The sequence below is a fragment of the Nicotiana tabacum genome, chromosome 22, assembly GCF_000715075.1.
Source record: "Nicotiana tabacum cultivar K326 chromosome 22, ASM71507v2, whole genome shotgun sequence".
Classification (NCBI taxonomy): Eukaryota; Viridiplantae; Streptophyta; class Magnoliopsida; order Solanales; family Solanaceae; genus Nicotiana; species Nicotiana tabacum.
In genome coordinates this window covers 39991047-40006451 of record NC_134101.1, presented here as the reverse complement: position 1 = coordinate 40006451, position 15405 = coordinate 39991047, and the positions used below count along the sequence as shown (strand labels likewise).

At 38.3% G+C, this 15405-nt stretch overlaps 2 protein-coding genes across 2 annotated transcripts; one reads left to right on the top strand and one right to left on the bottom strand.

Annotated features, from left to right (window-relative positions):
* The first annotated feature begins 3285 nt into the window (after nucleotides 1–3285).
* On the top strand, nucleotides 3286–5782 carry LOC107802757 (uncharacterized). The gene is made up of 3 exons (XM_016626316.1): nucleotides 3286–3552; nucleotides 4053–4669; nucleotides 5166–5782. Exons 1-3 carry the CDS (start codon nucleotides 3364–3366, stop codon nucleotides 5605–5607), a joined length of 1248 nt encoding a protein of 415 aa, XP_016481802.1. The 5' UTR covers nucleotides 3286–3363; the 3' UTR covers nucleotides 5608–5782.
* A 920-nt stretch (nucleotides 5783–6702) lies between these two features.
* Nucleotides 6703–15202, bottom strand: LOC107802760 (aldehyde dehydrogenase-like). The gene is made up of 10 exons (XM_075244512.1): nucleotides 14709–15202; nucleotides 13656–13724; nucleotides 13463–13559; nucleotides 11129–11335; nucleotides 9204–9319; nucleotides 8984–9088; nucleotides 8714–8886; nucleotides 8529–8619; nucleotides 7851–8000; nucleotides 6703–7202 (listed from the first exon to the last, which is right to left on the bottom strand). Exons 1-10 carry the CDS (start codon nucleotides 14901–14903, stop codon nucleotides 6972–6974), a joined length of 1434 nt encoding a protein of 477 aa, XP_075100613.1. The 5' UTR covers nucleotides 14904–15202; the 3' UTR covers nucleotides 6703–6971.
* Between the last annotated feature and the right edge of the window lie 203 nt (nucleotides 15203–15405).

The window sequence follows — 15405 nt, the reverse complement described above, 5'->3', positions numbered from 1 at the left end:
TCGAACAATGCCACTTGCTGCAGCTCTTTCGTTGTGGACTTTATTGCATCGGTCTCTTCTGGAACTTGGAAATATCCCGGCACCTTATAATTTTCTGACGCTGGCTAACTTCATATAGTTTAGGAGTAGGTGCCGATCCCTGTAATTGCTATGCCACATGTTCCTTTCCTTTGCTACTTGAGACCGCAATTTCATTCATCTCCCTTGCTGCCGGTTGGTCACCCCTTATATGCTTAATTCCCTCGGGCATTGGAAACTTCAGGAATTGATGGTACGTTGATGGTACAACTTTCATATCGTGCAACCATGGCCTTCCCAAAATGATGTAGTATCCTATATTACCATCTACCACTTCGAAAAGAGTTGTTTTCATTACTCCTTCAGTGTTTGTGAGTAATAAAATTTCTCCCCGAGTTGTCACACTTGCGAGGTTGAATCCGGCGAGGAGCTTTGTGGTCGGAATAATGCTTCTGGTGAGTTTAGCTTGCTCCAATAACCTCCATTGTATGATATTAGCCAAAATCCCTGGATCCACTAGAACACGTTTAATCTTAAAATCTAGCACATTTAAAGAAATTACCAGTGCGTCGTTGTGTGGTAGCAGCAATCCGTCTGCGTCCTCCTCTGTAAAAGTGATATCTTCTTCCCGAAGCCTTTGTTATGCGTTATTGATACTTTCGTCTTCTTTGTTGCTGAAAAGGTGACCCCATTAATCTCGTTCCCTCCGAAAATCATGTTGATTGTTTGACACGGGGAATCTTCTCCTGCTTTCGAGGGTTTCATGTTGTCTCGGTTACGACCATAATTGTTCTTAGCTTGGTCACTCAAGAATTCTCATAGGTGACCATTCTTTAGTAATGTTGCCACTTCTTCCCGGAGATGTCGACAGTCCCTTGTCTGGTGGCCATTCGTCCTGTGGTATTTACACCACAAGTTGGGATCCCTCTGGCTGGAATCAGATCTCATCGGTTTTGGGAACTGTGCTTCTTTGATGTTTCTCAGGGCTGATACCAACTCCACTATACTGACGTTGAAGTTGTATTCTGATAATTTGGGGTAAGAAGGATTCCGCGATCCTGCCACTTCTTTATCCTGCAGTGATCGATTATTCTTATCGCGATCAGTCCTCCTATCAACGGTGAACCTGTCCGCTATCCGAAAACCTCTATTGCGGCCTTCAGTTCGTTCATAGGGCAAAAACCGGCCCCTCGAAGTTCGCAGGTCCGCGTCATAATCATCCTTTAATTTTTCTATGTTCTTTTCTCGTCCTTTGGTCGACGACAAAAAACCAACCTGATCATCTTCAATCCTTATTTTTTATTCGTACCGGTTGTGGACATCCGCTCAGGTCGCTGCTTGAAACTCGAGTAGGTTTTCCTTCAATTTCCGGAGAGCTTATGAACTCCTCGGATTCAATCCCTTGGTGAACACCTTAGCCTCCCATTCATCCGGGACATCCGGGAGCAACATTCTTTCCTTCTAGAATCAGGTAACGAACTCTCGTAGCAGCTCGGACTCTCCTTGCGCAATTCTGAATATGCCGGCCTTTCGAGCCTGTACTTTTCTTACCCTGGCATGAGCCTTGATGAAAGAATCCGCAAGCATTTCAAAGGAATCTATGGAATGCTCGGGTAACAACGAATACTATTTCAAGGCTCCCCTCGTGAGGGTTTCTCCAAATTTCTTCAGCAGCACAGATTCAATTTCGTGAGAGACTAAATCATTTCTTTTATCGCCATTGTGTAGGTGGTAATATTCTCCTGGGGGTCTGAAGTTCCGTCATACTTTGGCACTTCATGCATTTTGAGCCGCTTCAGGATTAACTCTGGTGCAGCACTTGGCTTATACGACAATTGAGTATACTTTTTCGAGTCCGGACCTTTCAACACTGGTGGCGCTCCCGGGATCTGGTCAATGCGGGCATTCACTTCCCTCATGAACCGTAAAAGTTCATTCTTGAAAGGATCATTCTCGTTGTTGAGGCCGTATATGTTCTCCCCTTCCCCATCGGAGCCAATTTCACCCTGAGAGTGTTGTTGTTGATCCTCCGTGTCGTTTGATTTGTGGGAACCCCGAGAGGAATCGGATCTCGTTTGTTTGCATTATTTGAAGCTCCCGACATCGCTTACTTCAACTCCGTCATAACTTTATCCTGTCGTGTGAGGTGGCCTAGAATGATCGCATGTTGCTCTTGGAAGGACCTTACCGCGTCGATGACATGCTCCTCATCAGCGTCATCGGGAGTGGTCCCATGAACATGTCGAGGATACTTCCTGTCATGTACTGGTGTAGCGCACTCCCCTTATTATAGGTGTCACTGATTGAGTCCTCGAATGAGGCTGATCCCCTCGGATCTTGGGGTTGTGTATGTCGTTAACAGTGTTATCTGCCATGTCTTATGATCTTTTCTAAGACAAAAACAATCAAAACACGTTAGTCAAAAAGACAAGGATCAATTTAATCATATGGCTATCTAGGCCCCACGGTGGGCGCCAAACTGTTTACCCGTAAAATGGTACAATTGAATTTATACGTGGTTTCTAGATAAGTAAATTAATTCGATCCTGAAATAAATAAATAATCGAAGAATTACACAATACTTAGCCTTAGGATATAGAAGAAACAATAGAAGCAACAATTCCGGGAACAAGGTTTCCAGGCACAACAACAAAGAAATCAAGAAATAAGAAGATAAGATTGGATTGAGCTTTGTATAGAGTATAGCATAAGTTTGACAGAAAATTCGTGTCCTTTACAATGACAATTGAGCTCACTATTTATAGCTATGAAGAAGGTCCTAGGGTCGTGCCCTTCTTTAATGCCAATTATGAGGGGCATTGATAAAGATATAACGGTGAACATAAATGTCAAATTCCTTGTAACGGGTAACTGCTCTTAATGTCATGTAATATTCTCTATTAAATGCTACTGGGAGAAGAGCATTTATCATATCTTTATGAGCGTTATTCTTTCCGGTGACAAACGAAACAGTTGCCTTCGGTCTTTAGGCATCCCCTTGTCTTGGGTTCCACGTGTCCCTTTCTCGGACGGCCACGTGTCATAGCATATTTTACCCTGTAAACTTAGCTAATTAAAATAGTGAGCCACAGTATATAGTAACTTGGCAGTTTTATATTGGATTAGAAAATGATAGAAAATGAAGTTCAGTCTTTTAAGCTTAAGAAGTTTTGACTATGAAAATAAAAAATTAAACTTCAACTAATCTTAGCTATTAAAACGCTTTATAATTTTGGCCAATAATTAACCATCCGTTCTAAGATTAGACCCGACCTCTCTTTGTCTCTCCCTATCTCTCTCTGTGTAATTTCTCAATTGTTTTCTCTGTGTGTGTTGGTTTGTTCCATGGCAGATCATTCACGGGCCACATCTCATGAGTTTTGCAGCAGTTTTGGCTTTGGAAGTGTCTGTAAAGTTTGCAAATCCTTCGTCTCCAGATTCTCCCCTGACCGCATTTTATCTCCTAAGAACAAGACTCAACAACCCCATAATAAAGATCAAAAGCCCAAATCCAATATCCTCCCAGATCACAAGGTACATTGATATATATATATATATATATATATATATATATATATATATATATATATATATGTATGTGTGTGTGTGCACAACTATTGAATTGAAAAGTATATAAACTCTAAAAATTAAAATTTTCAGAAGGAAAATGATCAATTTAAAAGATTTAATTAAAATATCCTCCTTTCTCAATCTATGTGACACGGTCTGTTCACGAGACTCAATTTTTGTAGGTTATTTTTTCATAACAATTGGAAAAGGATAGATCTATTTTTATTTTTATTTTTATATGATATTGGTGTAAGATGAACTTAAATGGAATAATATGATTATTGATGATTCATATGACCAACCCTAACTTGATTAGGATGTAAGGGTACTTATTGTTGTATCTGTTTGGAAAATCGTAAAAAATTGTCACATAAAAAGTATCTAAAGAACATATTTCTGATACATGCATGGATGCATGAAAATTTTGACGTACAATATGAAATCTTTGAATAACCAAATTGCAGGTTAGTATAAAGAAAAGTAGTTTTGATGAAGCCATAAATGACGTTGAAGAATTGAGATATAACCACAATGAAGGAGTACCCAAAGGAGGCGGACTTAATAATAACCACCGAAACAACGAACATTATTACTACACAAGTTCTCCCATTTCAAGTCCTCCCGGTTCAAGAAACACCAGCCCTTCTCGCCTCTCCAGGACGATATCACGAATTTTTCGGACAACAAGCGGAAAACATCATAACTTTGTTCCTTCAAGTAATGTCAGTGGTGGCGGTGGTGGTGGTAGTGGTAGTGGACCAGCATTGGCGAGCACGCTTTCGCGTAATGCTAGCCGTACTCATGATAGAGTTGACAGTACTCATTCAGTTCCGAAATCCTTTTTGCGGAGTGCAAGCCTTCAGAATAGAAGCGAAGCACCCGCTGCAGCCTCAACGGCATTACCAGCTTCGTTTTCGCGTAATGCTAGCTGGAGGAGCTCAACTCCTATAATGTTTTCCAGCTCGACTGGATTGGTAAAACCCCCACCTATGGAAGAGACACTTGAATGTACCCTAGAAGAATTGTGCTTTGGGTGCGTTAAGAAGATGAAGGTCACAAGAGATACTGTTACAGATATTAGGTAAGAGTTTACTTCTCTTTTGGCATTTTATTTGCTATTTTCTAACTTATTAGCTTTTCTAGAAGCCCCTTTAATGGAATTAGTTATTCTTCAAAAGAATTTCCCTTGCAACAATGAAGGAATAAATGCTGAATTTAAAAGCAAGAAGTAAGTATTTACTTTCTCACTAAACGACATTGACAGTTTGTTACACGGAAACAACCTTTTGCAGAAATGCAAGGTAAGGTTGTATACATAATACCCATTATGGTCTGACCCTTCCCCTACCCGTGCATAGCGGGATTAATGCACCGGGCTGCCGGGCTGCCTATTGACTATTCGTTACACCAATAAGTTTAAAGTTGTGTGACAATATGGGTTAGCTAGTAGTACTATTTACTAACTGTCCAAAATGAGGTAGCTAATATGTAGCTTCCTCCTGGTAAGTGAAAAACAAATTTGGGAATTAAATCTTAAGTTATTTGCCTGAGGATGTGCCGTGTTCTTTTTCTTACAGGCTAACAGAAGAAGAGGAGGTACTAACAATCAAAGTGAAGCCAGGTTGGACAAAAGGGACGAAGATTACATTTGAAGGCAAAGGTAATGAGAGGCCAGGCACTTCTCCAGCAGATGTGATTTTTGTGATCGCTGAGAAACGACACCCTCTCTTCAGGAGAGAAGGCGACAATTTGGAATTGGCAGTAGAAATCCCATTGGTAAAAGCACTTACAGGTTGCACTATTTCCATGCCATTGTTGGGTGGTGAAAAGATGAGCTTAACCATAGATGATATTATCTACCCTGGTTATGAAAAGATTATAGCAGGACAAGGTATGGCTAAGCCCAATGAGCAAGGGAACAGAGGAAACTTGATTATAACTTTCTTAGTAGCTTTTCCAACTGAACTTACAGAGGAACAAAGGTCTGATGTAGTCAGGATTTTAGAAGATTCTTGTTGAGGGAACTTTAATCATTTTATCTTCTTGTTAAACTTTTTTTTTTTTTTTTGTGGGCTTGATTTGCAATTAGATGTAGCAAAACAGAATATTAGTGTGATGCAGGTTGTTAAAATGATGATTGGTTTTTCTTAACAAAAGAATGGAGCCTCTTTATACCTTCACGAGTTTTCCAGAGTTTGAGGCTTCTTTCCAGTAGATTTATAGTAGTATATGTTATAGGTTTGGCTCCTTGTATAATGACTTAAAAAGTACAACAAAAAGCTAGTTTTTCACCCTATTTTTAAGCAGTCGATCATTTCTAGCAAAGTATAAATGAAAAAATTGGGTTCTGATGAAAGATCTGCTCAAGTTCCGCTCTAATAGCATGTTCGGCCCTGCTTCTTTTACGCCAAAAGTAATTTCTTTTTGTTGACAGAAGTATTTTTTTTCCCGAAGTTAAGGTATTAGGACAAGCTTTTATAAGGAAACAAAGTATTTTTGAGAAGTGTAAAAAATATTTTTTTTTCTCAAAAGCACTTTTGAGAAAAATATATTTACAAGTACTTTTAAAAATTTAACAAAACACTATACGTTTATTTGTTGCTCAAAAGTATTTGACTTGTTGGCCAAACCCTCTACAACCCAACTACGTGGCTATCTAGCTCTGAAAGAACTCATTATCACTCATAGAGTGATGAAGTTTACAGTCAACATCATCTGCCAACCAGTGCTGTCAAAGTAGTACCTTTGTCTAATAACTACAAGTGATAGAGATAGACACCTTAATAACAAATTTTTCATTACTAAACTTTTTATCAAGAATCTAAAACGGTGGAAAAAAGGACTTACAATTACAAGATAATTTTTCGATAATCAATTAATAAAACAAAACTACGCATTTTATGCAAGAAATAGCATATGCACGTGGGTATAATATCCACCTACGGCCTTACCGTCATCCCCAAGTAAAATAGGCACCTAGCATTAACCTCAATATGTTTGATGAATAGGAATCAAAACTTGATCATACTGGCAATGTCACAGTATAGGCACTGTCTGGTATGAAGAAACATAACGGCAGAAATATTTACAACAAAATATACTAGAATAATGGAATTTGAGATGTAAAATTCTATTATTATGAATAATTTAACAATGTTAACATTTATGCGAGAAAAAATAATTATGTAGTATTCTCCCGAGATGCATTAATAAGAGAGTGACTTGAAATGTGAAGGTAAATTACGCCTGGAGGGTGGAAATACTGTGATCACCTACTTCTAGGATAATCCCCAATGAATGGAAAGCTTACAAGTATAGTAGCAAGCTCGGACCAGAAATCCTAGCTTAAAAATTCATGGGGTTATCTGAAATTGAGTGAACTTTTACCACCCAAGTAATGCACGAATCAGCCCGAGTATATCTCCATTTAACAGGGCTTTGAGAAATCGCACCTTCTCAGGTGTATAAGGCGGGTATCTTGCAGGTACATCCCCACCAAAACTGCGACGCAGAACAGCCTTCTTGTGGCTGAAAGCTTCAAACGAGAATCTACCGTGGTATGAACCCATTCCACTTTCCCCAACTCCTCCGAATGGAAGAGTGGAAGTAGCAATCTGCATGATTCAAATATACAGTTCATCAATAGATTTAACAAGGGTCTATGGCATTATATGATTAGACAAAATAATGAAATCCAGCAGCAGCACACACGATTAAAATGCAAAAAATTTCGTGCAGTTTAGATACTCCTCAGCATTCGTGATTAAGAAATGTTTCAGATACTCTAGCTTCGGTCTCAACAACTTCTTGAAGTCCACAAATAATTAAGATACACCTAAACAGTACATTTTGACACAAAAATTACTTTTACCTTTTTACTTTTTTTAGATTCAAAGCCTTTCCGAAGATAGTTTCTCTCTCTCCCTCTCAAGTATTGCTTTAAGCTTAATGCCTCACAAATTGTATTCTTATTTCATTTTCAACTTCCAAAATCTTAGTTTAATCTCCACTTGTAATAATTTTTCGAATTATCAGTTTGAATCTTCCTCAAACTCCCCAGCGCTATCGAAACAAACTATCAACAATTTCACATTTGCTTGTAAAATATAATAGTCTGAGAAAGCTTGAGATCAGCATGAAGACTTGAAGTATATAAATGTGATAATCTCAATGCATGTCTCCTAAGCTGATAAATAAAATATTAAGTCATGTTAGCACAAGTCAATATAGAAAGTTTGGTTAGTAGGAAAAGACAGAATTACATGTAAAGTGGTGTCATTGATCAGCAGACCCCCTGCTGATATATTCCTGACGAATTCCTCCTCCAGTTTCTTGTCGCCTGTGAACAGATATGCTGCGAGTGGCTTTTCTCTGGCATTAATGAATTGTATAGATTCCTCCACTTTATTGACCTGCACAAAAGAAAAGAAGGACCTATTCACGCCAAGAACTTCACAATAGTACTGTCAGCAGACTATGGATTGAATTTTCGGCAAACCTCCCACCTGAGCTTTGTTCATTCTCAAAAGGTGGAAGTAGGTCATTCTAGACTTAACAATGTAGCTAAAACTGGCTGTTAAGCTCTCACAAGTGACCTATTGCTTAAAAATTATCTGCTGTAATTCGTAGTATATGGGCAGAAATGACATAATAATTACCATGAGGATGCCAAAAGAGATTATCCTCATTTGAACTGGGTCGAGTATTAAGTTAGGAGCAATATATTTTCGCAGTTTTTGAAGAAGTTTTGTTGCTGTTGAATTTCACTACCGAAAATACGCGAAATTTAATAAGTTGGTCTGGAAAATGACCAACTTGTAGACGAAATCTCATTCATGAGAAGGTCATAACCGCGTGACATTGTTATCCAGCGATTGTTTTGTTCCCAAAATGGAATGCACAAAAGACAAGTCACCTCTTAGAGGAAGTGCAGTTCTTACCGTGAGAATAGGAAGTAGAGGGCCAAATATTTCCTCCTTCATGATTAAAGAATCTTCTGGGACATCCAGAAGAATTGTAGGAGCGATCTTTCTGATATGAGGAAAAGAAGATGAATAACAAAGATTTCTCATCTCATAGATATCTTTGTGATAATATGTTACAGGAGAAAGAGTGGTCGACTCACAAGTTATTTTCATCTCTCTGACCTCCATGAACTACCTTATCGACAACCTTATTATCATCCAATAACTTTGATAGTCGATGAAAGTGGTTAGCATTCACAATGCGAGACAGATCGCCTGATTTTAGTGGATCCTTCCCATAGAATTTCTCCAATTCAAGTTTCATGGCATCTAGCTGGAGAAGAGGAATCAAAAGAACAAATATAAAACAAATGAGTAAAGGATTTTGCATAATGTCAGACATAAAGGCTCCTTGGTCTCATAAAACGCACCAGTTTTGGCGCATTCTCTTTGGTAGTAATTATATAATCAGGAGAGATACACGCTTGTCCGTTGTTGCAGCCCCACTTGCCAGCAATAATACGCCTTACTGCAACCTTGAAGCAAAAACAATTTGATATATAAAAGAAAAAATGAGAAGGTTATTATTATGATTTTTGGCAATATATGTTCTGACAACTCAGAGACTAAAGAGCAAATAAGAAATGTTACCTTCAAATTGATGTTTGAATCCACAATAACTGGAGATTTTCCACCTAGCTCCAAAACCACAGGTGTCAAGTGCTTTGCCGCAGCCGCCATCACAATCCGTCCAACTTTTCCATTTCCTACAGTATTAATTGTTTGATTGCGAATGATAACATGAGCATATAACTTGCTAATTATCATCATAGTGAACAGATCAACTCCAAATAAGTCTTACAAATAAAACTTGGCAAAGTTAGTATCTTAATCACAATATCTACTAATGCCTGTGAACGTTGCAATACAAACTAACTGCCACTACTATTTTAGTCGATTAGAATAATTATTGCATGGAAACCCACATGCAGTCCATCTCAATCTCGTTCCTCTTCTTTTTTTACCAAGTTTCAAGTAAAAATATTAGAAATGGAGAAGAAAATATCGCACTGACTACTAATGACATCTAACAATAACACAATGTCGCTTTTTGTTGTCTCTTTTCCCCTGCTGTGGGGGGAAGGGGAATGTGTATATGGATCATACATAAGTTTAAGCTCTTATGGCTAAGATAAATTTTGAAAATAATCGCTGATCATGTAGTTAATGGATCCCCAGCCCTGGTGGTAAATAGAGCTCCTCCCCTCGTGAAGCTTAGGAATAAAAGTATTTAAGAATAATATCATGAATCTAATGGTATCAGTAATACACATTCAATAATATTTCAAAAATATAGCAGTCAAAGTTTCTAACTATCATTTTTGATCTAGTGTACACTTCCTTCCCTACATAAGTCTGCTATGATTAGATAATAAGTGAAGTATCAATCGATGAATCAACTAAGCCTCAATTTCAAACTAGTCGAGGTTGACTATATGAATCCTTTAAATCCATTTTGCACAATTCGGGTAAATTTGTTGGCAGTAATATTAAATAATTTGTCTTTTACAACATATTAGGGTTCTTTTAAACTCGAAGTTCTTTAAATCTCATACTTAGTCCCCACGCTGATGTACAAGTTGGCAACACAAACCTAATGTAAGTGAAACAATAGCAACTAAATCATAATCCAAACAAGTTGTTACTGCTTTTATGGATTGTTTGCTTACATTGTTCTGTTCTTAAATCAGTCTGCATTAATTCAGAGAGATTCTAGGTATGTTGGAACAACTTCTTTATATGTATCTCGTCTCCTTTTAGCACCTTCAATAATTATAATGTTGTACCTAAGGACCAATGTATTTTGAGGTCAATATAAGACATTCCTAAGCCAGAACACCACCCTCTATGTCTGTTGCTCGCACCCTTTGTCTGATGTCGTCATTTCTAATATTGTCCAACCTTATAGCACATCTATCCTTAACATTCGCATTTTTTGACACTCATTGCTAAGCCAGGACACTCTTTTTGTGAATATATTGACCTTAGAGACCTAATATTGACTCTCATGTAACATTGCTGGTGTCACAACCTTTATATAGAAATTGCCTTTGACTTAGTTAGGTATCTTTCTATTACATGAAGCTCACATCGCACCATTCCATTTCGACCATCTCATTTTTCTCTATGTAATACATGCTCCTCTACCATGTCATTCTCCTGAAAAACTAAACCTTGATATCTGAATTATTGGTATTTAGGCACCTCAATCCATCTACTGTTACTTCACATTCATTCTCCTTAACGGGTTTGTGGTGCATATACTCTGTCTTATCTAGACAATAGGTGATGTAAAGGCAAAAGTATCACGACCTGTCAATTGCACTGTAGGAAAGTTACCACATTGTTAACAAACCAGTCAGTTGTCTCCAAGCCTAAAAGATAAAAGGAAGTTATGTTGCTACCAGAGACGGCTACAGAGTTGGGCCATTGTCCATCTATAAATAATCCTCCCATATATATTATTCTATAAATGACATGGATATAAAGTAAACCAGCAAAGAAATTTTTCAGACCTGTATAAAATATCTTATCCCATTTTTGCTCTAGTAATGCAGTTGTCTCGGGTACTGCGCCTTCTACAACTCTTATAGCAGTGACATCCATATACTCCCCTAAAAGTTTTGCGAGCACTGAAGATGTAGCTGGGGCTATTTCTGATGGTTTCAGAACTACAGCATTACCAGCAGCAATAGCTCCAATCACTGGATCAAGGGACAACACTGAAATAGAATGAAGGGGGAGGGGAAGAACATAGTATCAATACCTGATTAATACATCCGTACTGTAACTTTTCAGCTAAACATATACTCATCTATCATAACACAATCAGAGATCAGCGGTAAACTACTGATAAAGGATAACGGAAAACTTGCCATGAACAAGGACAAAGGCACTTTGGAAGACTTGCATCAGAGAAGGATATACTGGAATCTGCTTTAGTTTTTGGCCTTTTATTCAGGAAAAGCATAGAATATTTTTAAAAAAAAAAAAATTCCTACATAGGGGGTAGGGAAGGGTAAATGGGGGAGGGAATTACTAGATGGGGAATAGAGCCCTCACCAACAAGGCAAAAGTTCAGGTAGCCAACCAACTAAGCTACTAAGATTCCCCAAGCATAGAATAGTTTAACCAGAGTGAAACTCTTACACTAAATATGACCTAGTCTTCATTGACAGATTTGTCAATCAAAGACTATCAGTGTAAATAAGTGAGGGATATGTTTCTCTCCACATTGTGAGTCGCCGATAGTCACATAGATCTAAAGTTGAGAAAACAAGAAGCAAGAAGATTCATCCTAACATTCTCATTTATTGACATTATTCATCCATATATAAGCTTATTTAGTTTCAAAGACACATCATAACCCTTGATTATAAAAGTTTATAACATAGTAGAAACTTTTGCAGAGTTAAGCGAGTAGTCTGGTTTTTAATTTGAGACTTGCTTACAGGTATATTACAACAACAACAACAACAACCCAGTAAAATCTCACTAATGGGGTCTGGGGAGGGTAGTGTCTACGCAGGCCTTACCCCTACCCCGAAGGAGTAGAGAGGCTGTTTCCGAAAGACCCTCGGCTCAAAAAAAAAAGAAAAGACAAAAGGACAAAAAGGAGACAATATTAGTTTCACAACAACAATCATATGATAAATAAAAACACCATGAAATCCAGAAGAAGGATGCAAAGCAAAGGGAGACAATATTAGTAAATATTAGTATCACCACAACAATCATAAGAACAATAGGAACACCATGAAATCTAGAAGAAAGATGCAAAGAAAAAGCGATAGCTAGTAAATAGGACATGCACTGAAAAGCGAAATAGTAAGCCACAACATTGCCACTAGCTATCTTAGACAAAAACCATACATGGCTAGTCCCACAATGGTACGAAGTAAGGCACGACTCAAATACCTCCTAACCTACAACCCTAATGCTCGACTTCCACATCTTCCTATCTAGTGTCATGTCCTCGGAAATCTGGAGTCTCGCCATATCCTGCCTGATCACCTCTCCCCAATACTTCTTAGGCCGCCCTCTACCTCTTCTCGTGCCCTCCACAACCAGCTGCTCACACCTCCGTACCGGAGCATCTAGGCTTCTCCTCTGAACATGTCCGAACCATCTAAGCCTCGCTTCCCGCATCTTGTCATCAATGGGAGCCACGTGCACCTTCTCCCGAATATCATCATTCCTAATCTTATCTATCCTAGTGTGCCCGCACATCCACCGCAACATCCTCATTTCTGCTACTTTCATCTTCTGGATATGTGAGTTCTTAACGGGCCAACACTCAGCCCCATACATCATGGCCGGTCTAACCACCGCTTTATAAAACTTACCTTTGAGTATCGGTGGCACTCTCTTGTCACACAGGACTCCAGATGCTAACCTCCACTTCATCCATCCTACCCCAATACGGTGTGTGACATCCTCGTCGATCTCCCCTCCCCCTGGATAACCGAACCAAGGTACTTGAAGCTGCCTCTTCTCGGGATGACCTGCGAATCAAGCCTCACATCCACGCCCACTTCCCCTGGCTCAGCGCTGAACTTACACTCCAGGTATTCCGTCTTCATCCTGCTCAGCTTGAAACCCTTAGACTCAAGAGCCTGTCTCCAAACCTCCAGCCTCTCGTTAACACCGGCTCGCGACTCATCAATCAGAACTATGTCATCGGCGAATAGCATGCACCATGGCACATCCCCTTGAATATGGTGTGTTAACGCGTCCATCACCGGGGCGAATAAGAACGGACTGAGCGCAGGTATATTGAAAGGAAAAAATAAAAGGAAACATAATCACACGCACTTATGAAGGAGATAAATGTACAGTTTTTCACATACAGAATGGATAGTTCCAGGCTGATATGACCAATACAACACCGAAGGGTTCTGGAACAATTTCAGCTGATGAAGGAAACGTAGTTAATGAAGTTTTGACCTGTAATTTCCATATGTTAGCATCAGTGGGCTTCTATTAATTAGTAACCAAGATAAATTAAGTAATGTATATCTATAAATAGCTACAAAATTTTACCTTTTCTGGTTTCATCCACCGTTTTAGTTGCTTCAATGCATGCTTACACGATGTTTTCATCATAGAAATCTGCATTAGAAGAATATATGAATTAGAAGACTAAAAGAAAATCTGGTCCGACATAGCTAAGAAAGTCCAGGACTAATTATAAGAACCAAAAGCTAATCTTGGTGATATCTATACACTTTCGAGATGACCAACATCAGGAACAACAATGACCTATTTATCTTGCTTATACATGTCACTCCAATGACCCTCTGCAAAGCAGAATACCCAACATCACTCTTTTAAATGGTTTAAAACTTCTCCAATTCCAGAAAACTAAATATGAAAAGAGGAAAAGAGAACTCATTTTGCAATAGACTATCTAACTAAAATCTAGATACTAAATCTGAAACCCAGAAAAAAGAATACTCCGTGCTAGTTTTCTTCTAAATACTCAGTCTGTTAAGTAGTTATGCACCCTTATAATTCATTACAAAGGGAGGGAAGACACAAAATCCAACTTTACAAAATTGATTTAAACACAGGAAAAAACTCAACAAACAAAAATAGCCTGTACAATTTTCAATTACTAAACCAAAACTAAAATTGTAAGTATAACTTTTGAGGCTTTTGAGATAGTTTGATTAATTCCTTCCATATGACTGTTCAAGGAAATATTAGAGTCGCCAATTTTTGGAAGGAAAAAAAAAGACAAAAAGAAACAAGTGCTCAAAAATCTGATGTTTAATTCAAACGCAGAGTTTCAAATCTGAGAAAAGCAGAGTAATCATAATTCCAATTACAACTTTATGTTTCATATTTGTAAGGAAGATGCTGCAAACTCAGAATTCCCGATCAGTCCTCAACTTTATTGTTTCGATATTATACCAAAAGGTTCTAGAAACTCAGAATTGCCATTCGACCATTCACATAGTGAAATATAACCAATTAGTATGTAATTCGTTGACTGCTAGAATTCAAATTTATCTGTGTAAATAACTTAAATCTTTATATTCTATTGAAATTACAAGTCCATACACACACAGAAAAAGAGAGAGAGAGAGAAACCTCGTGAACAAAACATTCAAGTTCAGGCTTAGAGAGGTCGGAATTAAGAGCATCGACGATCTCCTTCTCGTGATGCTCTGCGATCTTCAACAGAGCTTTCAACTGCGACACTCTCCACTCATAGTTCTTCGTCTTCCCACTCGCGTACGTCTCCCTCAGTTCTTTTACAATCGCCTCCGCGTCTACCATCGCCATTCCTCTGCAATATGAACCTCGTTCTCTCTCTATATATATATATAGATAGATATAATTAAGCAAATTTTATGAGTCCGTGTATACGTATGTGTATGTAGTTGAGGTCGACGACTCGTGAGCCGGTTCTTCGCCGGCGATTATGTTTGTGTTAGATAATAGATGTAGTAGTTTATTGATACTGACGGAAATTGGATTGGACGTACAAATAGTTGAATATTGTATTATGTACTACTATTTGAATAGGAATTCCAAAAGCGGAGTGTAGTCCGGGCGGGCACAGGAGGATTGTCGTTCATAGCGTCTAACGCACGTGATCTGGAAAGTGTTTTATCTTACGAAACAAGGTCATGCTAAGGAGAGTGGTTCTCACGCTCCTCGTAATATTTGAGAAGAAAAACTTAACTTTTCTGTATTATTGCTTTTCTACCGTATCTAGGGTGTCATAATTATTTTATTTATTGTAGATGTAATAGTTTAGCCTGTTTGGCCAATTACTTTCACC

Bases quoted from the DNA above. Each gene is read 5' to 3' on its own strand.
- LOC107802757 (XM_016626316.1), top strand. From the start codon at position 3,364: ATGGCAGATCATTCACGGGCCACATCTCATGAGTTTTGCAGCAGTTTT. The intron at 3,553-4,052 runs GTACATTGATAT...ACCAAATTGCAG, and splicing joins ATATCCTCCCAGATCACAAG to GTTAGTATAAAGAAAAGTAG. The intron at 4,670-5,165 runs GTAAGAGTTTAC...TTTTTCTTACAG, and splicing joins GATACTGTTACAGATATTAG to GCTAACAGAAGAAGAGGAGG.
- LOC107802760 (XM_075244512.1), bottom strand. From the start codon at position 14,903: ATGGCGATGGTAGACGCGGAGGCGATTGTAAAAGAACTGAGGGAGACG. The intron at 9,320-11,128 runs GTCTGAAAAATT...TTAATACTGTAG, and splicing joins GGATAAGATATTTTATACAG to GAAATGGAAAAGTTGGACGG. The intron at 8,001-8,528 runs GTAAGAACTGCA...TCTTTTGTGCAG, and splicing joins CTCTACTTCCTATTCTCACG to GTCAATAAAGTGGAGGAATC.